At 46.7% G+C, this 27560-nt stretch overlaps 1 protein-coding gene across 6 annotated transcripts in view; it reads right to left on the bottom strand.

The window, feature by feature from the left end:
* Positions 1 to 1859: 1859 nt before the first annotated feature.
* kif13a (kinesin family member 13A) overlaps positions 1860 to 27560 on the bottom strand; it is a 31287-nt gene continuing 5586 nt past the window's right edge. Inside the window, exons 3-40 of one of the 6 annotated variants that reach the window (XM_076153755.1) lie at positions 21672 to 21687; positions 19655 to 19715; positions 18713 to 18805; positions 18076 to 18256; positions 16849 to 16936; positions 16171 to 16305; positions 15893 to 16005; positions 15687 to 15798; positions 15391 to 15603; positions 15149 to 15259; positions 14918 to 15052; positions 13818 to 13948; positions 13476 to 13562; positions 13213 to 13388; positions 12588 to 12807; positions 11932 to 12094; positions 11662 to 11805; positions 11399 to 11548; positions 11036 to 11200; positions 10725 to 10898; positions 10470 to 10621; positions 10251 to 10383; positions 9963 to 10109; positions 9515 to 9547; positions 8473 to 8572; positions 8205 to 8331; positions 8062 to 8117; positions 7849 to 7973; positions 7297 to 7473; positions 7106 to 7198; positions 6827 to 6979; positions 6626 to 6703; positions 6476 to 6526; positions 6252 to 6339; positions 5992 to 6143; positions 4501 to 4671; positions 2736 to 3879; positions 1860 to 2529 (exon numbers count right to left, since the gene is read on the bottom strand). In XM_076153755.1, the coding sequence (XP_076009870.1) occupies positions 2396 to 2529; positions 2736 to 3879; positions 4501 to 4671; positions 5992 to 6143; positions 6252 to 6339; positions 6476 to 6526; positions 6626 to 6703; positions 6827 to 6979; positions 7106 to 7198; positions 7297 to 7473; positions 7849 to 7973; positions 8062 to 8117; positions 8205 to 8331; positions 8473 to 8572; positions 9515 to 9547; positions 9963 to 10109; positions 10251 to 10383; positions 10470 to 10621; positions 10725 to 10898; positions 11036 to 11200; positions 11399 to 11548; positions 11662 to 11805; positions 11932 to 12094; positions 12588 to 12807; positions 13213 to 13388; positions 13476 to 13562; positions 13818 to 13948; positions 14918 to 15052; positions 15149 to 15259; positions 15391 to 15603; positions 15687 to 15798; positions 15893 to 16005; positions 16171 to 16305; positions 16849 to 16936; positions 18076 to 18256; positions 18713 to 18805; positions 19655 to 19715; positions 21672 to 21687 (5782 nt within the window). In that variant the 3' untranslated portion in view covers positions 1860 to 2395. The other 5 variants (XM_076153756.1, XM_076153759.1, XM_076153758.1 and 2 more) reach the window with 5 other exon arrangements.

Here is a 27560-nt window from a genome sequence, read left to right as displayed (position 1 = left end):
ACGCAGCTCTTAGACGTTAGTTCGTCTGGCCGTCTATAGCACTGACAGGAAGTAACCCATGTGATGTAAGGGTGACTTTGCGCCGCAGCCGTATACATTGGTTTTCCCACACTGAATTGTTTCGCCTGTGTCCAATTAACTGTAGTCTACTAGCTTTTTACTGTGCAATCCTGTGAGTGTGTGTAACATAACAGCAATAAGTCTAAAGCAGTGAGTCATGATAAACAGTGAGGCCTTCAGCTGTGACTCTGGCCTGATTAGCTTTGCTCTGCTGGAACACAAAGCTGTCGTTGGCTGAGCTTTTTCAGTGCTGCGTCATGCGCGGGGGTCAACATGTTGACGTGTTTGTCACAGACGGGGCCAATTCCATGCACCCATAAATCTGCAGGTGACAGGGAACACTTCTGACCTACATTAAAGAAGCCAAGAAGTGGAGCAAACATCACCGCTGACATCTCAACCAAGAGATGGAGAACAGACGTGTTTATGTTGTGTACAATGTAACACTAACCAAATTCCCCCATCATGAGTCTATGGATGCTTTAGAGATAGAAAGGAGTCGCTTAAACGTCACTCAGAAAAAAGTTTGAACTCATTTCAAAGCACAACAAGTCACCAGGGAGAGAATTCCAGTGATAAGAGTGTGTGACATGAAGAAGAGACGCAGTTCTTCGATTGTAAATGTTCTATTCTAGAACATTTTGTACCAATTAAAACAGTTTACAATACATTATAAATACAATTCTGTACATTTATAATATCGTAAATACTATGTTCAAATACATTTCTATTTACAGCTCCTTGTGAGGGAGAGCAGCTTTGAACAATTCTTTTTTTAAGTAAGGTCTTGGGTTCTTTCCTTTGTTTGAAATGACAGCTTGAATATATATATAACATTATTTCTCGTCAGAGCCACAGTTCACCGCTTCCATAAAAATCTAAACTCATAGGAGAGCTAAACTACTTTTGCACCATTTTCTGCTGATTGATACCTTCTTGTCGCCCGTTCACCCGATCCTCTGCGTCAAAGAAGGTTTGGATTTTCAGTACCATTTAAACACAATGTAGCGTTACGCCACGAGCGGTTAAAAAGGTATTCAATCAGTCAGTCAGTGAGGTTGGAGAGCATTTTGAACCAACATACATAGGTTTCAGGTCCATACACTTGGGTGCTGACGATGAAGGTTCTCAGTCATCTGGGTCATGTGATATCTCACAGCAGCAGGTCAGAGGTCAGAGCCTCTTGACTCGCTGCTCACTTCTTAGTGGTGAAGATGTTTGGCCGCCCGTCAGCGTAGCTTCTTCGGTTCTGAGTCAGTGGTGGAAAGTAAACCCGACACGGTCACCCAGTCCAAAGTGTGACCGTCTCCCCCGGGATACGTTCCAGCACTGACTCAGTACTGCTCCAGCTATTTGGACGTGAGACAAAATGTCTTGAAGGCTCCACAGTCAAGTCCACTTGCTCTGATCTGTTACTGCTCATTTCAATCTCAGGGGTCTTAATCGTCGAGTAGTCTAGGGGGGGAATATGTGCCAGCATTTAGTGGGAGAGGGGGGGATAAGGCATCAGTACTGTACATCCTTAACTTCCACACACACACACACACCCAAAGCGTTTCAATCATATCTCTGAGAATCATATCGGAAACATTTCATCAGTCCAATAAGGAAGATAGTTGGTGAACTCCTCAAGAATCCTTTCCAGTGCAAAGCATTCAAACAGCAACGGCAACGGTCCCGTCGTCCACGGGGGTCGCCTCCTCCACAGTGTTACAGTACTTCAATAGGATCATTCAACATCTAGTGGCCGACGTGGAAGCTGCAGTCGCACACTGCAAGCACGTCAGGTTTTTTGCAGATTTGTCGACTGCTCAGGGTCGGTGGTATTAGTCCTAGAGATATGGCACTATACAGAGTTATATAGTGTATGCTTCCACATACATTAGAAAAATAACATTACAACAGCAGATAAGGAACCTCAGTTCTTTGGTTACCCCTGACGTATCAGATTGATGTAAATATCAACGTTATTAACAGTAGTACATTCTTTATCTTGGTAACACAGATCGCTCCGCTGTGAGTCATGAGGGAGGATGTGTCGTCATACAAAAATATTATATAAGGTCCAGGAACCGATATAAGAAACATTATGTGGATAATATTTGTCATATGCACTCCCAGATAAAAGTGAAGTTCTCTATCAAAAATAACACCGTATAGGCTAGAAAACTCAGATATGTGCATAGTGAATTTTCAGTGAACAGTAATTAGGATATACCTTCATTAAATGCACAGGTCAGATAGGCTTTAAGAGAGCAGACACACTGATGAAAGAGGGAGGGAGGGAGGGAGGGGGGAGGAGCCAAGCTGGAGGGACCGGCTCTGTCTTTGGGTCCTATCTGATCAAAGTCTGGGGCTCTGTGTCCATGGAGAGAGGCCCTCTGGTGAGGCGAGAGGGCTTCACAAAGACACCGTGGCCTGGTGGGCAGCGGAAGTACACTCGCCCCTGGACAGTCCCGTTGTGCTTACCTACGAGAGGGGAGAGAAGGATGGAGATCATTACAGGTCATTTCACTGAGGTGTTCATGTGCAAAAGGAGAGACCAGGTGCTACACTTCAGTTTAAAGTATTCAAAAAGTCTTCAAAGTAAATGTAGAGTGGTTGTTTGTATCGATCGTTTGTATTGTTTCAGACGTTTCTAATCACTTTAAAATGTAGCTTTTAGAGCGACTCACCTACTGCCAGGTCCAGCTTCACACCAACCCAGATCCCCTTGGCAAACTCCACCCCTCCAACATAGTGGACCGTCCCTCTCCTCTTCCCCACCCACACCTGCTCCCCAGGAGCCATCCAGTCGGGGAGCTGAGCCACCGGGGAGCTCTCGTCCCCGCTGGAGTCCCCCGAGGGCTCGGCACTGCTGGGGTTTGGGCTTGGACAGGGACTCCCGTGGGGGAGGTCTCCCTGGGTCGGTTCCCGGATAGGAGGCTCTCCTCCTCCGTGTGGAGGTCTAGGGGGCGAGCCTGGTGGAGGCACAGCCACCGAGGGAACTGTTAAGGCCAGAGGTGGGCCTGAAGTCACGGCTCCTATTGGGGCAGAAACTAGATCTGTGTTAAGCGAGGGAACAGATACATTATCAGAGTCTTTGCTGTTTTGACATTTGCATATGAGTGTCGGGGCTTTGCAAGTGTCACATATTTCTTGATTATGATTTCTCTTCTGCTGGCTTGTACGTCGGTCCAAAGCCTCCTGCTGCCACCCCTCTGTCAGGTGTGTTATGTCACCCTCTCCTATAACATCATCAGCCCCTTTGAAGTCAGTGAACTCCAGGCTGGTACTGAGAACAAGCTTGTGGGGCAGAGGGAATGTTTGCTGCTTGTCTGTGCAATCTGGAATACTGACAGGTAGAGAGGTCGGGTGCATGACAACACCCTGGAGCCCACCCACGGAGAAAAGAGGCTGCTGGGTGTCACTCCCTGCTGAAGCACTTTTGGTTTGGGTGCAGCCTCTTCCAGCAGGACAGCACAGGGGCTCATGGGGGTCTCTGGTGGTGCAGCTGAGGTGGTCGTAACTTTCGCTGGCACTGAAAGGCATGTCAGACAACGTGGCGTTGGAGGCACTGTGTGAGAAGTAGCCACTCGTGCAACTGCTGGCCGTGGGGCTTCGTGGCGGCGGCTCCCTCTCCCCACCCGCCTCTCCTCCGCACCGGGGTGCCTTCAAGTCAAAACGAGAGGATACGGAACCGTCCTGACCGTCCAGGGTGGCGTTATAGATCTCAAAGTTAGCAAAGTCCTCTGGGATGTAAGGCTGGAAGCTGTTGTGGTCCTGCAGCCCCTGGTCCAGATTCAGAGTCACGGCCGTCTCGTCATCATCAGAGTCCTGCTGATGAAATCAACAGCAGCGGGACAAAATGTCAGCCGGAGCCTGGAAGGAGCACAGCCTGCACTTCCACCGGAGTGTCAAAACCAAATGATGACAATGACAAATGTAGAATGTGGTAATGGAACATGGACACGGTGTCTCTGAGAATGTGCCAGATCTTTCTCTGTGCTCACCTGTGTGTCACCCATTATGATGTTTTACTGAATAGATGTGAGGTGTTTGCTGCTGTTCCATTGTACTCAAGGTGTGTGTTTGATCCACAGACTGAGCAGCATGACTGGGGGGCTCGGTGTGCAGAATAATGTCCTTGACTAAAATTATACAAGTATGATATTGCATCACAATTACTAATAATGTGTTAATCAAAACATGCAGCTCAATACCTAAAATAACAAACACAAGTTTTGTTTAAAAGGGGAAATGTGTAATCGTGTGCCAGTGTGTGTGTTTGTGTGTGTGTAAATGTGATACATGGTTGTATATGAAACTCATTGACAGTGTGTGTACCAGTTCAGTGATGTATTGGAAGTGTGTGAGACAGCAATGTGAATGTATGAGTGTGTCTCTGTGTGTGTGTATCACCCCTCTGGAACAGTGTGTGCTGTAGTGTGTCACACTTACAGAGGTGTGTGGCAGTGTGTGGCTGAGCTGTCTGCTGGTGCGGGTGGAGGTGAGGGTGGAGGTGGAGGTGGAGGTGGAAAGCTTGCAGTGGCCCTCGCTGCCTGCCCTGGGCCGGCGCCAGGGGCAGGGAGGGGGGAGCAGTGCAGGGCTGTCCACACATGAGCGCATGCTCTGCGGATGGGTCAGAACAACACACACTTCACACACACGGCATGCATGGAGCTGAGCGGGCCGGGGTCACAGTTAATGCCATGCAGTGTAATATGTCACATAAGCAGTGCTTGAAGTGTCTAAGGTTTGATATGACTGACGCTTAACTTACTAACCAACTAAGAGCTACATGAGAAAATGTCACATGATAACTTTGGCAGCAAGTCTTTCATTCTTATCGTTCATCAGTGAAGTAAAAATTTAGCTTCTAATGCCGGCTCACTTCAGATGTGTTTGTCCTGATAGAGACTGAATGAAAGAATGAATGTTTCTGAGGGTTGAACTATTAGGGCAAACAACCATCTGCAGTACAATCACCAACACCCTGCCGAAACCTGAGATGAAGAATCAAATTCAAATCTCAGATGTGCTGCATTGAAATTGTGTATATTCAAGCAGAAACAATCAAAATCTTAATTAAAAGAGAATAACAAACAGACTTAAAAAAATTCAATGTGTCAATTTTGTAGAACCTCTGCAGAGGGTAGCAGCGCCCTCTGGTGTGGCAGCAGGGTAATAGCAGCCTAGTGCACATACTGGATCAGTTTGAGAAAAAGGGATTCAGAAATTGTAAAGTAAGTAGATAAGCACCTCATGTCTGTAATTAAGTTTATTATGCACCCCTCCCTCTAATTACCATTAAATATATATATATATATATGATCCTTTGTTGTTCTAATTTCCCCACACTGCTCTTATAATAGTTAAACAAAATACTTTTTTTTACCCAGAGTTCCACAGTTTATGCAGCACATTTCCTCCATATTTTCCCTGCTGTGACGCTGCTGCTAGATATGATTCCACTTCAAGCACTGATAAAAAACACATGTGTTAGTTTCACAGCCACAACCATCTGCAAAACAAAACTCAACAGCATTACCAGTTACCACATACTTATCTGACTGTACGTTAGTAAGTTTTGAGCTGTACTAGTTGTGGCTGTGCCTGGTTGTAGTCATGCTCCTGCAAGTCAAGTCATGCTGGATCGGACGGAGCCAGAACATGGAGCAACTTGTTTTGTTTGTTGCCCAGTTACACGACAACAAAGCCATTATCACTTAAATGATCAGCCAGCTGTAGGCAAAGACACATTCCCCTGCATGTGAATGTATAAAGGTATTGATATCGTATTGTGACAAACACGGAATGTGATATGACTTCATGAATGACGCTGGGAAAAATGGAAAATGAGGTCTGGAACAACAGGTAACAGAAGACGAGACGAGCTGAGAGACAATTCCCTCTATACCGACTATGAGAACGCAGCTCCATCCGTTTTACCTCTTGTCCCAGCAGCGGCCGAGCTTCCAGAACCTTCTTCACCTTGTTCTCCTCTTTGACGGGCAGCAGGGATTTGAGGAACTTGGCTGACTGAGGGGAGAGGACCTTGAATGGGCTGGAGTTGAAAAATGTTGGGCTGTCCGGTACCAAACCTGCGTGGAGACATTCAGTGACGGGACAGAGAGAGATTGTGTCTTAGTGAGGAGGACACAGTGGACGTGGTGCAGTTTCTCCATAAATGTGCTTTAAGTGCACGTTACCCTGGTTCTCCTTGCTTTTGATGGGTGTGCTGCAGAGAGAGACATCCTGAGGGTTGCAGTTTGAGGCGTCCACATGATCACATTGGTCCTAAACAGTTATACAGAGGCCATGTTGAAATGTTGTGAAAAGGTAGAAATTAAAAATGTGTTTCTTAATTCGAAAGCAGCAATTGTAGCCATCAGGATTTGGCTCCCAATTTAGTTATAAGTTTGACCAGACTTACCTTACTGTCTTCATCCTCACAACCAGTTAGGTCTGTTTTACTACAGAAAGACTGTCGACAAACAAACACGGAAAAGGAACAAAACCAGAAACAATATTAATGTTTGTCACATGGTCGGTGGAAGCATCAGTCCTTAGATCAGCTCCTTACATGCTGCACATTGGGTGAGCTGATACTCCTCCTCAGATGTCGCCCCTTTGTTGACAACGCCTCCTTCACCGTCACAGCCTGTCGAGGGAATGACAAAGACATCTTACCTCCTCTCAGACTAGATTTGATTTGACACAGTTAGAACTTTCTACCTCATTCAGAATGTGTTTCAGAGTGTAAACATGTGGGAGAGTGCAGCACCTGTCGTAGCCTCTCTAAACTGAGGATGTTCTCCACCTCCAGAACGCCCCGTGTGTATTTTTCGATATATGTCTCTCCATCCTGCGTCTCCTCACTGTCGCCCCGTGCAGCCATGAGGGCCAAAGTCTCCCTCTCTTCTGGCTCTTCGGAGGCCTGTCGAGGTAAGAAGACAAGAGACAGAGACTGCTGCTGAGGACGTTGCGTCATCCAGATTGCTTATCATGATGACACAGCGAAACAAGAGTGTATTTTTCTACTGAAAGAAGCAGACAATTGTACCTTTGGTATGTTGGAAACGATCTCGTAAGTCACACCACAGGAGTAGAGGGTATTCTTCAAGGACATTCTTCTCTTGAGACTCTGCGTGAAGCTCTGTATGAATATATCCCAGAGATTTAGATCATTAAGATAAGATCAATGAAAGATAAACGGGCTCTCCTCCTGTAAAGCTGATTTATTCTGGTATTAACCTGTTTGTTATAGATGTTGACGGCGATCCTCTTGCGGAGGACCAGCTCCATGGAGGCAGGGTGGCTGAGCTGCACCGTGGCTTTGATGATCAGGTAAATGCGCTCGTTGGGAGACGTGACGCGGTTGAGGTGCACGGAATCGTGGATAGACGAGTCCCAGGCGGACACGGCTGAAACCTGGCAGGTCAGCAGACAAAGTGTGATTAATGTGGTGGGATGACACTCATGCAGGTGCGCTTGTCCTTTGGGTTTTGAGACTTGTATATTAATATGACAGTCTAGCACAGCCACAGTGATGAATGAATCCAGTTAGATATAAAAGCTACAGAAAAGGGAATTAAGATGATTTTTGGTGGAGCCAGTGTTTTACCTCTCCACCCTTTGATTAATCATACAGATGCAAAAGTAATAACCAGGATCAAAGAATCCACGAAATCCCAGACCTACGACTACTACTAGTGCAGGTCCACATAGTTCATATTCTATGCTTTCAGTTTCTCTGAGTTCCCAGTTATGGCCACAGGAGGGCAGTGAAGTCAAAGCGTTCCTTACCTCTGCGTCACAGTGCCTGATAATGGGCAGATAGAAGAACTGGCTTCCGTGCTCTTTTGGCAGGATGGAGTTCACCCCTGCAGCATGTGGGCCGGTCAGCTGCTCGTTCACTGTCAGATTATCCGCTGGTGGACATGAAAGACAATTAGCGTTTGTAAAGTCTGAGGGGAACCCGTGAAATGTGATTGGATTCAATGGATGTGCCAGTCTCACCATTCAGATCCAGGAACAGCACGGGGATGTGAGCCTCCATTCCAGCAGGTGGAGACCTACACACAGTTCAACGAGTTCAGCTGGGGAATAACAGCAAGATGGTGCAAATAAAGGCTGTAGTAAGTGTTTCTGCCAGTCTTTACCAGTCTGCAGGAGCTCCGGGTACGCCACTACCAGGTGCAGGGACAAGCACCGAGTTTCTCTCCTCTGTCAGGCCGACCCACTGTTCTACTAGCCGAGCCTCACGCTCTATGTCCTCCTCTGATTTCTCTGGATACACACAAAGAGGATGGCAGAGTTTAAATCACAAACAGGCAGATGCTGAATTAGTTACAGACAACAACACAGCACAGACAGCTCACAGTTCTCCAGTGAGAGGCAGCTGCAGCACATTATGTCCCAGGAACCCACCGTGTTTGTTGATGATTTTTTTGATTTGCTCGTCGAGGTACTCTCGCCGTTTAATCAGGGCTTCGGACCAGCGATCTCGCACGCAGTTCAGATCCTCCTCCTGCAAACAGACACACCAGAATCTATAGGAGTTGCTGAGAGGCGGCTTTACCAAAGGATGAGTGTGCACAGGGAGTAAGAACAGTGCTCCCTAACACACACTGGCAATGTGCTGGAAAATCTGTTAGAGTGCTAAGTGTGAGTGTTGTGATTTCGTGAATTCTAGTTTTTAAAATTTGTTCATCTATTTTGTGTGTAGGTTCAGTTATTATTATTATTATTGTTGTTCTACGTACTGTACTCATCTACATGACTTATGTAAGCATGTTTTTATGCTGTTAAACAATGGGAAAGCTTATAAAAGTTCTCTCTCCAAGTCTTCAGGTCTTTATTTTTCAAACACACACACACACACACACACACACACACACACACAAGCCATTTGCAAATCACGCACACAAACATGTCCTCACATGTTCGCCCACCCACAATCCTACCTCAGAGCCGAGGAGAATGTCCAGACCTCAACTCCGTCCACACCACACATGTATGAGGTCAAAGCACTTTCAACCATGCAAAGTGCAGTAAGTCATGCAGCCATGCAGTGCCGTGTGATTAAGTCAGGTATATTGCTCCAGTAGCGTTTAGCAAACAGCAGCATTAGTGAGCATAACCTGAGGATTCAGAGCAGAGCGGGACAACACTCCTGGCAGACACACTGCTTTGGCTGGGAATTCAACCATGGGAGGGAACTGCGTTTAACACAGAAGGCTGCCAAAGAAGGGTTGGTGTAACTGATAATTATGGTGTCAAAAATCATTCACATGTGCAGCTGATATTTTAATGAAGCGCTCCTTTAGCTGGGGGAGGAGCAGCGCTGTGCTTTCTGCCTCCTGTGCCCTCAGCAACAGGCCCAGTCACAAACACATCATCAGTGGGTTTCTGTCATGCCTTAGAGTGACCTATAGGGGGAGCAGCAGCAGTAGTAGACTGAGGATGGTACCTGGTAACTATCCATATCGTCTTCCACCTCTCTCTGGCAAGACAGAACACACTCAGATAAAGGCTCTGACACACAGCTCAGAGCAAAGCAATCACTGCTGACGTAAGGAAGCGCAGTGACGTCACAGAGCAAACCGACGTCAACGTCCACCTGCGCTTCAATCTTAAAACCACGTCGGTCGGCACAGATGCTTCAACGATAACCAGCAAGACTTTATTCTTTCCATGCAGTTGCTTCCTGTATACACCAGGTCACATCAGCACATGTCAACATAACCATCAGTAAACACAGAGAAAACACTCAGAACACGTAACAAGACTACATTTATTTACACTGAATCAGCATAATATTGGATACCACTGAAATTAAACACACAAGATATATCATTCCTTTGAGGAGTAAGAGTGTGTAAGGAGTGTGAAAGATTGTGTGTTTGTGTGCCACTGACCTGGTAACTGTCGAGGGGTCTCTGCAGTTTGGTGGAGCGCGCACACACGCAGCCAATAGACACGGACAGCAGCGCCTCCACCAGCAGAGGCAGCGTGCCCGAGTTTTGGACTGGATTCACACACACCTGCAGCCTCCTGGAGTGACCCTGCACGGACAAATACCCATAATTCAACATCAAGCTGCTGCTCTCAACTGGTGTCGCAGCAGGAATGAACACTGCACTTTGCACACGTCTGGTACATAATTACAGGAAGTGGGTAAGTGTGTGATGTGGTGCAGCCCTGACCTGCCGGAGTTGGAAGATTCCTCCCGTGCTGATGTCTTTCCCAGGATGCAGCTCCACAGCGGAATACTCTCCCTGCTCGTTCAGCTCCAGGATAGACACACACAGCTCGATCCTGCGAGACACCTCGCTCCACCTTCAACACACAACAGCAGTATTACATTTGCGTTTGCGTATCTGTGTGTGTGTTTACTTTGGGAGTTCAACTTGTGATTCCTGTACCTGTCTCGTAGCGTCTGTGTCTTGGCTTCCAATGCGTCCACCTCCCATAATGAGCGTCCACTCCCAGCGCAGCGATGACCCCACACTTCTATGGCTAAAGCTCCCTCAGATATAAACTCGACAAATTCATCATTCACATGCACCACATAGTCCTGCAGAAAGAAGAAAAACAGAGAGGAGCTCGTAAACCTTCCATGACTGTAGAACCTCTCAATCGTGCCACGGGAAAACAGCAGGGGGCGCCTTTTCTCTTACCTTGCAGTGATCAAACTGGACAGAGAACTGGGCATCTGGGCTCCGTGGGGAGGGCGTGTCTGGGCTGACCATGGGAGGAGCCACGATGGGCTCGCCGTGTTCCCAGAAGGTGTACTGGCAGAAGACGAAGTTGGACAGGTTGAGCGGCAGCCCCGTGGCCTCCCTGATATGCACCTGCAGCAAAGAGACACACGGGCCAGATCCGTCAATCTCATGGAATGTCATGAATGAGTAGAAATAATGACCTGAAGCTTTGTAATCCATCCCAATCTCTCTGTCCATGTCAGAAACAACTCATAAGCAGTTCATACCCTGCAGGTGAGCCTCTTGGCCATGTGGACAATCTCCCCATTGGTGTCCATGACCTCGTAGCAGCTGCTCTCGCTTGAGTTCTCCGAGGAGTCGTCGCCACCCACAAAATGCTCCGGTAGCGCTCCACTGACCCGCATCAGTTCCACGTGCAACCTGCCGGCTACCTGTGTGCAACCAGGGACAGACAGAGAACATGGTGTCAATCAAAATGTCCCAAAATGCAAGCCCAGTTCTGAGGACCTGAACTGTATCTTAGACTTTGGAGATTTCAGGTATAACCGACATTTGCAATCCCTCTTTAATAGGGGTGTGTGTCACCAGGAAGTATGTGTCTGTGTTGGTGCCCCCCCGCCCCCCCTTACCTCTCCTTGCTGGCTAATAATGGGGACGGCATACTGCAGCTTGACATCATGGAAAAGGCACTCCAGGAAGATGTTGGCCACTCCGATCAGGTTGTGGTTCTCTTGTGCCTCGTAGAACAGGTCACAGTTCTTGTTGTTTGCCTTGTTACACTGGAAAGAGCAAAAGTCAATTCATCACAGATTCATTTCTTGCTATCGGCCTCTGTGAGGCGCTTCTTGCTCATCCAATCATCTTTCTCCTTTAGCATTACAGTGTGTCTCACCACTTCCTCTGTGCCCTCCTTCCAGTCTCTGTAATGGTCTCTCATGTCCACTAGTTTGTTCTCCAGCTTCTCTATGGTCCACACTTGGGTCCCTTTCCCTTTCCTCCTCACCTGAATGGCTGGCTCGCTCACAATTGTACCACGCTGTAAAAACAAAAAAAGGTACATATATTTTGAAAGGCATGGAAAATGTCCTTAGAACAGAGGAGAATCAATCAATACAATGAGACATAGTATCCTCTTTTCTAAGTAAGGGGTCAGAGGTCTGACCTTGCGGTTCGCGCTGAGGTTGGCGGCGGGGATCTGAAGGGTGACCTGATAGTCGGTAAGTTTGTTCATCTCCTCTGCCAGAAAGTTGGCTTCTCGCACCAAAGTGTTGGCTTTCACTACTTGCTCCCTGAGTCGAGAAAGACTCTGACGAAACAGCTCGTCCCTGACACACACACACACACAGATACACACACACACACGATGGAGAATACAGAAACGTTCTTTCAGTCTTTATCTTTCATTTATTGAGTTGAGGAAGCGCTGGTGATCACATACGGCTGATGATCGTCTACAGTATAATGCTGCAATAAAAAGAAATCGGACAAAACTCAGCGATGAGAAAGTGTGTGAGAGAAAGCATAATAATGCACCGCCACTCAAACTGAGGGAACTGACAAGATCCCACAGAGTCAGCATGAAACGAGATCACTAGGAAATGTTTCCAGCGCCTCATGAATTCATACTTTGAAATGTTAAAGATGTAAAGGCCGCAAATGTGGCTTCCTCTAAGAAAGCAGCAACTCTGCAAGGGGACGGAAATGAGGTGGATCCTGCATGTATTTTAAATAGCTTTCTGGTTAAAGAAAGGTGCTCAGTTAGCATTTGACTGTGTGAGTGTGTGTGTGTGTGTGTGTGTGTGGGACGGGGAGCCTCACCTCTCCTCTGTCCACAGCCGCAGCTTGCTGTGCGGCGTGTGCGTCGGGAACGTTAGGCGGTCACTGCTGCTGCGATGGTGTTGCGACGTTTTCTCGGGAGACAGCTGTTGCCGTAGCGACTCTAGCTCTCGCTCATACATCATCCGCTGCTCCTCCAGAGCGGTCCGCTTCTCCTCCAGGTACTGCTTCTCCAGGACCTGGACCACATTCTGCATCGGGTCTACAGATGTGGAAAACAACAGCGTGATCACACGGGTGCGATTATCCTGAGCAGGATGGAGCCAGAAGACAAGCCGCTATTGAAAAAGCCTGAAATGACATCTTCAATGCTTCCACCACCACAAAATCAATTATGCTCAATTGTATCTTAGAGGGCAGCAGTCTGGATTGTCTCAAAACCTGGACAAATAAAACCAAAACCAGCTGCAGCTCTTTTGTAAACTGGGTGAATTGGCCCATTATATGAGCATCACTGGAGAGAACCTAATCAAGTTCTCCCTTTAAATAAAAAAGTGAAGGGTTTCTGTTCTACAAGAATTAGGGTGTCTGCAGCTAATTTCTACTTGTGTGTAATGGAACATGTTGTATGCAGCTTGCAGAGGAAGGAAGATTGTCCAGATCATACCATTGTTCCCCAGTGTCTTCATTATGACCTCCATCTGAGCAAACTCATAGCTGTAGTCCTGCTCTGAAGACGCCTCGCTGGCAGTCTCCACGTCTGCCTCCACAAAGCTCTCTCTGGGAGACGCTCTGTCCAGCTCCTTCAAACGGTCCCTCCGCTTACGCTTCGGTAGATTGATCCTGCGGCACACCAAGACGCCCTGTCAGCTTTATTTCACTTTTTGAATGTACCAAATTCAAGCTGGGCCTTTAAATGAGAGAACAAACCTGAAGAAGTGGTTGTTTCCCCATAAGATGCGGTCTCCATGCCACAGGTGCACCAAAGAATCAATCATCGTTCCATTTACGCAGGTTCTGCAGAATGAAAAGGTCAGATAGTATTCAGCTTTATGTACAGGGGAAAACTAATTGAGCAGCAATGTTCCCTATTTTAAAGGGAGTGAGACATGGCTCTGAGATCAAAGAGGATCATCACAGATCATAGATGCTTTTGCGATGAGGTCATGTGAAACAATGAAACCCGGTCATGTATGAAGAGAGAGAGAGAGGGGGAGAGAGAGGAGAGGGAGATAAAGAGAGAGAGAGTGTGTAGGAGGCGACGGAGCTCACCTGGCATTCCCTATGGGCATCAGGGTGACATCACCATCTGGGCAGAGCTCCAGCACGCAGTGTTCCGGCTGGATTCCGATCCCAAAGAGTTGGATGTCCTGTGACGTGTCGGCGCCCACGCGGGTGTGCTCCTACACACAGGTGGAGGACAAATCAATACAAATCAGAACGACACGTATTCCAACTTTCACAGCTGCAAATCTGTTATTTATTGCACCAATTTGCACACAAGCAGAGTTTCTCACAGAAATTAAACTCGACAAGGGCCGGTCTCTCTCTCTCTCCCGTTGCAGAGTGGGCGAGTTAAACAAACATCCCATCGTCTAGAGGATATCCAACCCGGCAGTGAAATAACCCACTTCACATTACCATCGTCATTCCACACGGATATGCCAGGCTCGTCTGCGGAGGCCAGACAAAGGCCCGTTGTTTGTGTGTGTGTGTGTGTGTGTGTGTGTGTGCGCGCTGCAGAGGCTGCTCGCTTTCTCGCACGTCTCGCTCTGCTCTCTGCTCTTACTGGCCAGTCGTCTCCCTTCAGTGATTTACAAAAGCCGAGCTGCGCAGTTACTGATCTGCACTCTGCTCTCACGACATCATCTGGAAAGTGCCGCGTTCCCAGGGTGACAGCGAATATTACTGAGGTGATGTGTGTGCAGCAACACAAGTTAGTTAAAGCCTGTATGAGTCATTTTGGATTTCTGTTGGCTTTCTTGATTCTGCCTTTTGTCTCACAATGTTCTTTCATGACCTTCACCCAAACATTTGCATGATGGTGAGATGAAAGGCAATGAAGTAGTTGTACTTCTACTTTGCATCATATTTGAAATGTGACTATATGTAAGCTAAATCCAAAGCTTAGGTGTGTTTCATAACACGTTGCGAGTCTCAGCTCTGCATAGTGAGTGTGTAGCCATGACCACACTGACACGCCTCTGTTTGTTTGGTGATCGGGAGTTAAAACGAAGAAAGCTCCCACTCAACCAGCTGCTGTCACCAGCGTTTGGAAACACATTAGAAAAACAGATTGTCTATTGCATTTGAAGGTTAAATAAAGGTAAAGAAAATCTACACAGCCTGGTTAAATCGTAAACATGAATTACCTTCAGGTAGTAGACCAGCAGCTCGTTCAGTGCAGGATCAGCATTCAGGTTGACCAGGAAACACTTGTCTTCACCCACTTTTATCCCAGATGTCTCTAGAGAGATTCCCATGCTCTCCAGCTGCTTCTGCCGCTCCTGTTGTAACAGATGACAACAACGTTACAGTTTGCACAACTACCCTGATTTAAAATGGAGCTTTTGTGGTCATTTTGAGACATTTTGTGCACATACAGTGGCGATCTCCTCCGTCTTTCTTAGTTTCTCCTCCCAGGTGACCGTCATCTCTTCAATGAGTTTCTCAGACTCCTGCAGCTTCTCATTCAGCTCGGGGGCCTTCAGCGACTGGCAGGAAGGAGAGAGAAAGACGAACACCATGACTGGAATTCTGAATCAAAGCATAAATGATGTCAAATGTGCCATGAATGTATTCACAGTGCCCAAGTGTCTCTGGTCCACTCACGACCTCTTCTCACCTCAGCCTGAGAGAGCTGCACTTTGAGCTTCTCCACCTCTTCTCTCAGCTCTCTGATGATGCGAGCGTTGGGGTCTTCGTTCACCACAGCATGGTTGACGATCCTCTTGGCCCTGTCGGCGTAGCGCAGCGTGGACAGCGTCTCCTCGTAGTTATCGGCCGCTGGACTCACTGTGGCTATCATGGCTGTCTTGCTGTTGCCACCAAGGTTGTCCTGAAGGGGCCGAAATGTCAAAATGTGTTTTATTTGAGTTTATTGTGAGTGATGACTGATCTAAAGGATAAACGCAGTCAAACCTTGAGTAGCCAGGTAAGTACTGAGTCTCTGTACGGCACAAACTTGGCCTTCCCCTTTCCTGCAGACTGATCAGCCAGAGCAGAAATCACACAGCCTAACGTGGTGAGGGACCTAAAAGAGAAAGTTCATTTAGCAGCATTCATTTATCAAATCATAAGCTGGACGTTATAGATTTTGACGCTTGCGTGCATCCTCGAGTACCCACTTGTTTATATTGCTGCCCTCTTTGAGTCGCTCTCCGGCAGCTCCGGTCTTGGACACTCGCTCGCTCCCTGCCAGGTCAACCAGACTCAACTTGCTCACCTTCTCCCCTGAATTCTGCTCAGAATACGTAAAGACAGGACGAACGCGGTGACACGTGAAGTTCAATGCAAAAAACTAGTCCGAAACGAGTTGAATATGAATGGAACATGCAGCATCGTTAGGTATGCCACAAAAGGACAAATGCTTTTGGGAAACAGGCGTGACGGAGGAAAGACTGACCCCAGACTGAAGGTCAAACAGCGTCTGTGTGACTATGATACTGAAGACGCCATGTGACCGACTGCTCTCCTCGTTCATGTTGGTGGCAGCGACTGTCCGAGACTTGTTCCCCTCTGACATGAGCACTTCAATGTCCTGAAAGGATAAAGAGACACAGAGGGACAAAGACAATGCCAGAATTATTAGTCACTTTTCTAAATTAGAGGATTTTCTTTTTTATGACCTTCTCAGTATTTGGGGAAATAATAATAAAGGGATTAATGTGAGTGCCGAAGGTAAAACTGCCACATAAGTCATTACGTTAACGACCAATATGATCTGGATTCATGTTGGGCCAAAGTCGGGTCAGAGCAAGCGGATGGCCAGGGCTCTGGGAAATCCATCAGACTAATATCAGGCGGTGAGGAACAGGGTGGAGGAGCTCAGACGTAATTAAGGAAGGCCCTGCCAGGACTTGCCAAAACCGCTCGCACGTCAGGAATATGGATCATTAGAGTGTCTCCTCTTGGAAGAATTCAGGGGTTATTAGGTAGTGTTCGCGAATGACTCAACAACCGGGGAAATGATCTTGACGCAACAATTCACATTTATGTGCGTGTGGGAAATGGGAGCCACTTTGGATGCTGCTTATCTCATGGTCAAACACCACAGCGATGACAGAGGAAGGGCGAGACACACCTCGAAGTTGGTGACAGCCAGTTGAGACAGACCGTCCACATACGGACCCAGGACTTTGTGTTCTCGAACTTTCAGGGAATGTCGGCTCCTTAGAAATGGCGAGATAAGCAAAAGAAGAGAGATTATACTCCCAATCTGACCACAAGTGATTTATTTAAATACATCATGATCTGAAGTGAATTCTCCAAAACACAACATGTACTAGAATTATAGTACAAGAGTTAAAAAAGCGGTTTAAGACAAACAAATCAAACACTTCTTCTTCTCTACAGACATAACAAACGTTTTGTGATAGCACAGACAAAAACCTGAACACATTAAACAGTCGCTTCAGTCAGTTGAGATCTGCCCTCTGTTCATTGTTTCAGCGGAGCGTGTTACACTAGGCGGTGCAGGTGGGTCTGCTGAAGCTAATCTTCAGCTTGACTGCCTGCCAGCGGATGAGGAGAAATCCTATAGATCAGAGTGAGTCAACAAAGCCTCTCCATGGCTACAGAATCACGGCAGTTGGCAGACAATAGGTTCAGCGCTTCGACTCACTGCGCTCTCTCTCTTTCTTTCTTTCTTCCTCCCTCCCTCTCTCTCTTTCTCTATCTCTTATACAAACAGGATGCAAACAGCTACAAATACCACAAAATGGGGAGACAGTATTTACACTGCTACAAGGGACAGACACAGGCACAATTCCAGGTCCATGTGTAGTAAAATTCAGAGACAGAAAAAGACAAGAGAAAAATCAAGGGGCTGGTTATATAAGCAAAGAGGAAGTCGCAATTAAAACAGGCCTGGCTGCATCTTCAGACATCTGCAGTGCACAGAGCGGTGCACTGTGGCTGCGCTCGCAGGCTGCACTGACTGCTCTCCTGCTCCCGGCCAGCGTCGCTAACAGATGTCCCTGAAACGCACTGTGTCACAGCTCGCCCTCCCCTGCAGCAGTCCGCCTGCCAACCCACATCAGACCACGGAGGCCCGAAGAATGCGGCAGTGTTGGGGAGGATGATGCTCGCCACTGTTCAGCAGGAAATGAATGGGCCGAGCTTCCTACTCCCGCCGCTCTGTCGCCCATTCGAGTTGCTTAGACGCAACAGAGCAATAAACGGACGCCAACATAAAAAAGTGAGCGGCTGGCCGAGAAGGTCGCTGCTCGCACAACCCACAGAAAATGCCTGTAAGTCGCAAGTCCTTATATTCAGGAGAAAACAATACATGGAGGCTCATCAAGCTCACCCTTTGGGATCCAGAAGGTCACGGACCTTCTCATTGTAGATCTCCATGTAAGACACTTCCACCTTGAACGTATGGGTCTCGTTCTCCATGACGTGGACCCTCTCGAACAGAGAGCAACACAGTCGGGGGATCAAACCTGGCTGATCCCCGTTCCCCATCATGGAAAAGGACTTGCCTGAACCTGCAAAACACACAGCAGAGGCAACACCAGGGCTTTAGTTGTAGTAGTAGTGAAATGAAGGTTGATAGTGAATAAGTGTTTACAGCACTCGTATGCCATTCAGACCCCCCAATGACTCAATTCCTCATACATCTCGTGACCAGTGAAATATCTCTGCTCCTCTCATCAAACTGTCGAGTAGGTGTGTGTCATTTTTACCAAGCGTTTCCTTTTAGGAGTGGGAGGGACTGAAATCAGCTAATTTGATCCAAGGAGAGGAAGGATGCGAGTTAAGTGATTCGCCAGTGTGATCAGAAACACAAGTCTTCCTGTTCTTGTGTTTACCTTCTGGTGCCTGGGCCTGCAGATCTACTCAAAAGCTACACTCACATTATAACACAAGCAATTGTAAAAGCATTAATAAATACTGAGTAATTAATAAGTGAGTGGGTCAGAGATGTGTGTGTCTTCAGTTACCTGTTTGTCCATAGGCAAATATGCAGGCATTATATCCTTGGAATGCATTTTCAAGTATTCCCTCTCCAAGGCACTTGAAGACGACCTCTTGACCTTTTAAACAAAGAAACAGTCGCCATGGTGATTTTGGTAAACAGACAAACCCTAAGCAGCCGTCCTGCTGTCCTGTTAGGCTCCATTAATACAGGGAGATGAAAAGAATGGATGGAAGGGGCCAACGGCACAAGAAGACGAAGATTCATGAAGGGTGGCAGCTTCCTCTGTGGGGAAAATGTGGAGCTGTGTATTGAAATCTCTCATGTTGCTCACTGTCATGCTCCTGCCGAACTGGACGGCTGTATAATGAGCTAAATAAAGCCGGGGCCCTTGAGGGAGCCCTTCACTGAACAGATTGCCTCGTCGCTTCAGCACAAAGAACATGTACAATCTCCATTTCCATCACAAAATGCGAGCGATGTGACAAACAGAATATCTAAAAGGAGAATGTAAATCAGCCGTGTAGTGGCAGTAATAATGCCTGTCCTACAGACAAGAACCTTTTCTGTTCAATCACTCATTAGACACACAAATTGTAGATTAAGATGTCACATTTGCGCGTGGAAACAAATATGATAACATCTATGTATCTATGTCCACAATATGAAATGCAAATATAAGTAACCCTCCTATCATTGTGACTGATACAATTAAAATGTGAATGTTGGATATACTAGTTTGTATTTTTTACTAAACCTATTGGTGATTTGATTTGTTCGATCAGAGAGAAAACCCCTTTGCATAACACTTTGCATTATGCAAAACCACAGGAGGGACTAAACCTGCAGTATTGCTGAGGCCAGTAACATAAACGTGCTCATGGTGCAGCTTCTTCACAAACCTGGAATGTGTTTTGAGTTCTTTGGCGATGAGGGATTAATGTCAGCATTTAGGCTGATGACTCACCGGCATATTTTGGAACGTTGGACTCATCCATGGACCAGAAACAGTGGTCAAAGGCAAACACCTGCAGAACAGACAGGCACAGGCACACAGGGAGCGTAAACACACACTTTCCACACCTGCCCGAGCATGTACCACACAACCAAAAACGTGAGCCAGCTTACTGGCCACCTCAGGATTTCTGTGGGTGGGTGAGCAAAGGCTTAGGCTGCTGAATCACGCCACCCTGTATTAAATGAGCAGGACTGAGCTTGTCTGTGTGAGTAAGATGAAGCCTAACCGAGCATTGTTGGAGGTAATGGTCGTTAAGATTACGTCCTGAGCATCTCTACTGTTAGCTGCCCCGTACTCTGCCACCGCCGTCGCAGTTAAATGAATTCATAAATCAGGGTCAGTGCTCCTGAGCAGAAATTCCAGCTCCCGGTGACCCTCATCTCCAGGGAGACGGGAGCTGAGGCTGTTCCCGGCTCTCAGCCCCTCAACCCCTGAGTCTCTACAAACACACTGGTACAGACTCCTTGCACCCCACTGGCACCTGCATGAGGCCTGGATGGAAAATACACAAAAGCCACTCCTCATCATAGAACAGATTATGTTATGTTTATGTTATCTAACCCACGTTTACAGTTTTTGCACAGTAACTCAGACACGAGTAAAACATTACACAACAAATCCATACAAAGATGTCAGGGAGAGCTAGTTTATCATTAGTTATATTTTGTTGTCAGAATTATGCATATAAATCATACATCTTAAATGGCATATTTGCAGATAGAAGATACTAAATTATAAAACACTACTATTCAAGACTTCTTCCAAGATGCTGGAGGAACAGGCATCGCTGCTGCTTTGTCATCCAGGAGGACAAACAAAGTGCAGTGCCTGGTCTGCAAAAGCACTTTCCCCCTCGCAAATGTCCCAAAATAATTGAATTCCTTTTCTAATCATCATAAAGGCCACTAGCCAGGGAACCGCCGCTCGCACAGTCAGCATGAGAAGGCCTGAGATCACCCAATGCTTTGAAAGCGCGACCTCTTCTTGTGACTTCAGACGAGCGAGTGGGTGCTATTCAAAGGAACAAAAGTGCCATCATTCTCAATTAAGGACTGGTTTGGTAACTAGGGCTGGAACCTGCTCTGGCCTGCCTGACGCAGCCTGAGGGTGTGACTGCACAACAAATTGTTCCCGATTGAACAATTACGATAAATCAGCGGTGCAAATGATGATGAAGCTGGAAAGGCTCACAAGGCTCGTTTTGTCGTTTATATGACGAAAAACCGATTGAATGTGACTGAGCCGCAATTTCCATTTACCCTTTAGAATGCAGAGACTAATTTGAGTGCCACCATGACTTAGCAAGCACATGTGAGTCTTCGGCTGGTGTCAAGCTGGATTACAGGGTAACCGCGGGGTAACTGAGGTTCACAGGGGCCACGGGTGCGCTGTGGAGCTCGCGGGCGTCCCAGTGTACCCCGCAACAAGTCTTATCTCTGGTGTGTGAGCCCCCTGAACATCTCTGAGCGAGTCACCAGTGTGTTGTCAAGGGAGGGAAGTGGGGGTGCACTCCAACAATGCAGCTTTGAATGCGCACACACACACTGCCCCAGTGTCTGCGCTCATCCCTCTCTCATTGTAGAGCCTTTGTGGGGTGTTCACGAGATCTCAGAGCGCTGACACATTCACACGGACATCTATCCGGCTCCTGCTGACCAACCAAACGACTAAAACACTCTCAATCATGCCCCTAGTAACCGCGACGCAACTGTAGATTGACCTGCGGCGCTGCGCTTCTCAGGCTTAAGTTGGCAGCGGGGGAAGAAGACTGTTGCTCGTACTGCACTCTGCTACTGAATTACCGCAGTATATCCGTGACAATGCCAGGGCAGTATTTGTGGAGTCACTTAAGATGGCTACTTGGCCTGAAAATGACCGCTGACTGCTTCTGCTGACGTTGCAACGGCGGCTGTGTGGACGATACCCAGTTCTACTGTAGTGACGGAGGCGGGTGAAAGACACATACCTTGGGCTGCTTCCTGCTGCATGGGGGCGGGACCATGGGTGGGAGAATAAACAGGAGAGAAGGAGAGGAGACATAGGTTAGGCCCGACACAGATTAGCAGTCACAACATGTTCACACTCAGTAAAATGAAGCCGCTCTCCTCACAGCAGGACACTTCCCATTGTATCAATTGACACAAAGGGTTTGCATGCTGGAATTGGAACATTTATATAAAAAAAACAAAGCTGAAATGATTGAAGACATTTTCCATAAACAATCCCATCTCACGCCTCTTTGTAACATTCCGCACACACACTGACTCCTTCACTCGCTCATTCATTCACTTCCACACAGCGGCATTTCCTGGTGGAGGCTGCTGCTGAGATTGAGTTCATAATTGAGCCGGTGGAGCGTGAGGAGGGAAGAGATTTAGGATTCAATGTCCCACTGACTCTGTTGAGTAAACAGCCCTCATGCCCGTGGACTCAAGTGAGAGGCCAGGTTGGGGAGGACAAACTCTACTTTATCCGCCGCCGGAACTTAGGGACAAAAGGGATGTATACGGCTGAACGCTATGTAGGGTTCTGTTCTGTAAAGTGGAGAGGGGATTTCTTCAGTAGGGAAACTGTAACATCTTTTGAAGTTTGAGTCTAAATGTCCTGATAATCATTTGTAAAATCACTGGAGTATTGCTTGAATAGTATACTAACACACACACATATATAGTTATTTGATTTGTTTATAAAGGCAATATCTTATACTAATGATACATAATCAATACATCTTAAAATAACTAGGATGTACACACGCTAAGCTCCTCTTCCCCCCCAGAGCCTCTACATCTGCCACCGTCATGTCCTTCAACTATCGGCAGCTCCCTCCTGCAGGCGTCTCCTGGCTGAGGGACAGAGGTGGACATCACCTTGACACAGTAACTAATACAGGCTGCGCTGTTTTGGGAAGAGTGAAACACTGCACCACTGTGTCTCACACAAACCCAGCTGAGTCACTCGCATCGCCACACCCAGGAAAACGTGTTAGAGAGACCCAAGCTCCTCTGCACGCTAGAATACTTTCAAATTGATGTTGCTGTTGTGGTCTTTGACTGTGGAGGAATTCTCTCCCTATTCCCCTCTGTGCGCTACACACAAGCCATTAACTGTGCTCAAGCTCATTACGTGAGTTGCTAAAAGACAGCGAGCAGCAAAAGGAAGAGGGCCCCCGTTTGGGTTCATCCTCCGTCTGAATCTGGGCCACTGACGAGCGCTGTGACTTGGTCTAAATCCGAGCAGACAAAGACTGCATGACCCCGTCCTCTGGTCTGACCTTCTTCACTGGCGAGCAGAGAGGAGCCGCCCGAGAGGAGCTGTGAGATACGGATCGGCAGGAGACAGCAGCAGGGAACAAAGATCTAAGGCCTCATGTTGGCACAGAAGGAGCTGAAGATCTCAGGCCACTGACTCGGCCCCACTGACAAGCTGACCCTTGCTTACTTGAAAGGTAAATCTGATCCTAGAGCAATCTCAGCCAGCTAACGGGTGTTGTTAAAACTTGATGTGTCAGAGAAGAAAGAGACACGTGGGACACCTCCAACAACAAACAGCAAGACAACGGCTACACTGTTCTAAACATCCAGGGATGGACAGAGGAGGCGTACAAACGCATCCCGATGAAGAACAAAGGACAACAGGCAGAAGAAAAAGAGCAGGAACAGAGTGAGAGAAAAAGAGAGAGAGAGACAGAGGGAGCCAGAACTCACACCACAATCACAATGAGAAGACAAAAGATAGTATGTTCACCGTCTTAGGGGAACCTATAGCAGAATGTCTGCAGCTGCAAGATGAAATATACAATTAGAAATACTGAAGCAGCAGCACAAACCAAACCAGAAGAAGAAAACAAAACAGAAAGTGCAGCAGTAACAGGGTTGATGCTGCAGTTTTGTCTGGCCACTCTTGTTCAGTGTCATATGCGCATACAGTATATGAAACCAAATCCGGTATGCTGGGTATGCAGAACACAACAATGGGGGGGATTGTATCAGAAGTGGCCGGCTATATTTGGGACTTCACAAAGTTATAATTTCCTTTAATCTCCATTTTAATGTAATGTGTTTAATTCCACAAATTGAACTCCAGAATTGAATTTTGATGTGACAAGTCTCCGCCGTCGTTCTTTCAGAATGTTAAAGCCTACACTCATTTTAAAGTGAAGTATATTAAAGTGCTGGCTTTTCCACCCTGCGCTGCACATAATCTCTCTAATCCCCCCAGAAATCTGTCTCCCTCATAGCAATTTGGTTCTTTGCTTGTCGAAACCGAGATCACAGCCTTTCTTTGAATGATTCTGTCGCCACTTTTGTAGTTTGTAATTCAGTAGAGCTCTTTGTAATGTAAAGAAAGGATGATTTTTATTAGCATATCTGTGATGACATTATTACTGGACTTATTTTCTTTAGTATAATTATGATTATGCCCGTTGGACCGGATGGTACAAACCTGTGACATTTGGCACACTGATGCAGCATGAGTGGCAGTGTGAGTGATTCTAGCCTCTAGTAGCTCCTTCATTGTGTCAAAGTTCAAGGTACATTACGCTTATAGGTTTTCAACCATTTGTGGAAACGAAATTCTTATTCTCCATGAATCCTTGGGTCATGCTGAGTTCAAAGCGTCTCACGTGAGTAGCATTATCACAATGCCACCCACAGGGTGCCGAGATGAAACGCTGAATCACACAGTGCACAGAAAATAAAATACAGTCCAAAGTGCTTAAGAGGTGCTTGTGGAATTACTATTGTTACTATTGTCTTGATCGGAAGAACCAAACTATTTTCGTATCCTCTACCAGCAACATGACGACTTATATCTGCAGAGTGTGTATGTGAAAGAAAATGTTTCAATAATCTCAATATCTACCATTATAATAACATAAACATTCAATGATATAATAAATAACACAAATAAATGAGTAGGAATAAGCAAATCTATCCTTAACCCTATTCTATTGTTGGGATTAGGTATTGTACAGCTCTTACGTGTTCTAGCACATACACTGTATGTTAAATGAATATTCCACATGCATGTCAAGTCATGGCTGGAGGTCTAATTAGATGCTATGTTGTAGTTGTATGTGTGGTGTGCACATGTATGACACAGAAATGCCACACAGCATCAGACTCTTCCCCTGTGGAGGCAGATGCAGACAGACAGAGGGAGCTGCTCTTACATGCCTGCATGTGTGTGTCATCAGGCGTACAGTAAGGACTCCTGCGCCTCCAGCAACATGATGCCAAGTCACACACACACCAACAATTCCAATATGACCCCAGCTAAAAAACTGGCCTCACACACACACCGTGATTCTCCCTCTCATCCACACTGAAGCCATTTTAAGTGGGAAATATGGCTGAGTGACTCTCTTTCCAAATACGTCATGAATAGTTTGTGCTGCCCAGCCCTTCTTCCCACTCAGACGCATCAATGCCCAAAAAGAAAGTATGAAGACTGGAGGAGCAGCAGTGGAATCCCCCCCTGTGGTCGTGAAGCAGGATTAAGGTCACTGGGTTATTATGCCACATGAAAGAGCGCTCCTCTGTGGATAACAGATCAGATTAGTGTACTGTATCTATCACACTGATCCATCATCTACTTCAAAAAACAATCACGGCCACAGAAGTACCCAAAAAACCCATTAAACTCATTTTCATGTGCAAACTGACATTCCTAAACGCCTTTTACATTGACTGATTGGGAACATGCCGAGTCCAAGCAGCTGCCAAAAACGACACATGTAACAGGAGTCTAACTGTCCGGAAAATAAGTTTTCAATCACGAGGACTTGAAATGAATCTAAATCTACAAGCACACATGACTCGGATTCCCGTTTACTGAAGCGCAGAGGGAGACGTTAAGAACAGCAGTCAGACTGATCTCTCTGAATTAGCCATCTATGCCTTTAACAGACTTCTTGAAGACACGATCCTGTAGCTCAAACAGAATAAACCGCATGGCCTCCGCGTTCAGACGACATCGCAAACACAAGTGCACGCAATTCATCTGACTTGTGCACAGCCTGCATGCATTCTTGCAACCACTGCACCCATTAGCAATTGGAAAGTTGCACGGGTGAACCCTCGCATGCTTCCTGCAGCTCCACCCCACCCCCATAGAATCAAATTCCTCTGCTTGATCTGTCGCTGAAACTATGTATCCCCCCGCCCCCCCCTCCTGCCCCCCCACCCTATTTACCCCAATTTAACCAAACGTATTTCCCCTGTTAGGACGTCCACACGGTTCAGACAATTACAATTCAACGAGCACTGTAGCCAAACACAACATTCAGAGCTCTCTGTGTGCGTGCGTGTGTGTGTGTGTGTGTGTGTGTGTGTGTGTGTGTGTGTGTGTGTGTGTGTGTGTGTGTGTGTGTGTGTGTGTGTGTGTGTGTGTGTGTGTGTGTGTGTGTGTGTGTGTACTTGTGTGTGTACGTGTTGGGTTACATCGCACTGTGCTGATAGGCTTCAAACTAAATTTTCAAATGGCCTTTCAGTATGTTTAGAACAGAATGCTGATCCCCAACCCCTCAAAGCAGAGGTCAACCAGACAGAAGAGTAGGAAAATGCCAGACTGACTTACGAGGAAGGGGTGGGTCTCTTGTCTTGCCTCTCTAGGAGCCATACGGTCTTGTGGAGGTCTGACCGATTTTGCTCCACATGTAGGTAAGTGAACATGTTAAGTGGCGGAAGTGGAGGTTTACATACACACATGAGAGCTATCAGTTTGCCAGGTTTTCCAAGACAGCACTGACAGAAGTTGGCAGGTTGCTGCTGATGACAGAAACAGGCCTGCAGTAAACATCCAAAGTCCTGAGAAAGCCACAGTGAATCCTCCTGCTCTACCTTGAAATCAACATAGAATTTGATCAAACAAGTAGACTTTGTTGTGCAGCAAATAAACATGCAGTATATTTTTCCAAACAGCACACGAAACAAAGAAAGGGCCATGGGTCACCGGTGTAAGTGTTAACATCCCTCTCGCCTCCTAAGAAAATGCTGAAAATGTTTGGAGTGGCTCTGGGATATCACTCTGTGGGTCATCAACATAACTCAAGAACTTTTCTTGGCAACAGCTGTCACTAGGCAACTGTGGTAAACATGGAACCAAGACAACCTACCAACCTCATGAGTCAAAGTTCCAATATGAAAGCCAAGCTCTCACATCAGCCCTAATGAACAGCATGGCTATTAGCAACACACATGATGTTTGCTGTATATAGATTGTCTGTGCTGACTTTCCCCCAGTTTCCATAACACAATGCTGAATATAGTCAGGGTCTACTTTAATCCTCTCTGGCATTTCTAATAGCACTGCTGTAAGATGGGTCAGTAGGCTACAGGCCAAGTTGTGTGTGGTGAACACAAGAACACACACAACATCTGCTCTGAGCCTTAAATCTGGTTTGCACTAAAGACAGCAAACACACCAAAAAGGAGTGAAGTTCATCATATTTGTTCTAAACGGTGTCTCTTCTTCCCCCAGGAAGCAAAGCGACATATTTACTGCCCGGCCACACCTCCTTTGACCCTGTAATGCCATTTGAATGAAGACAGATTCATCATTATGCCAGGCCTAGTGTCCTACGTATCTCTCAAGAAATTGTTATGAAGGATAGTAAGCTTCCAAACTTCTAACATGAGAGGGAAAAGCAGAATCACCACAGAAGAAAAGTCTGTGAGCCTGAATTCCTCATCGACTGCTTCAGAATATAAAGTCACATCTGAGATTAATGAGATGCAGACTTAACAAAGAGGAGAGACGCCATCTTTTCTCATTTCTACATCAAGATGTAAACATCGTCCCACCCACTAAACAAACAGGGAAAGTAGCTCCGGGGGAACAATCATCAGTTGCG

This window comes from Genypterus blacodes, unplaced genomic scaffold (assembly GCF_046128005.1).
Source record: "Genypterus blacodes isolate CSIRO-AG114 ecotype Tasmania unplaced genomic scaffold, CSIRO-AGI_Gbla_v1 ptg000059l_1, whole genome shotgun sequence".
In the NCBI taxonomy this organism is placed as follows: Eukaryota; Metazoa; Chordata; class Actinopteri; order Ophidiiformes; family Ophidiidae; genus Genypterus; species Genypterus blacodes.
This window is presented reverse-complemented; position numbering and strand designations above follow the sequence as displayed.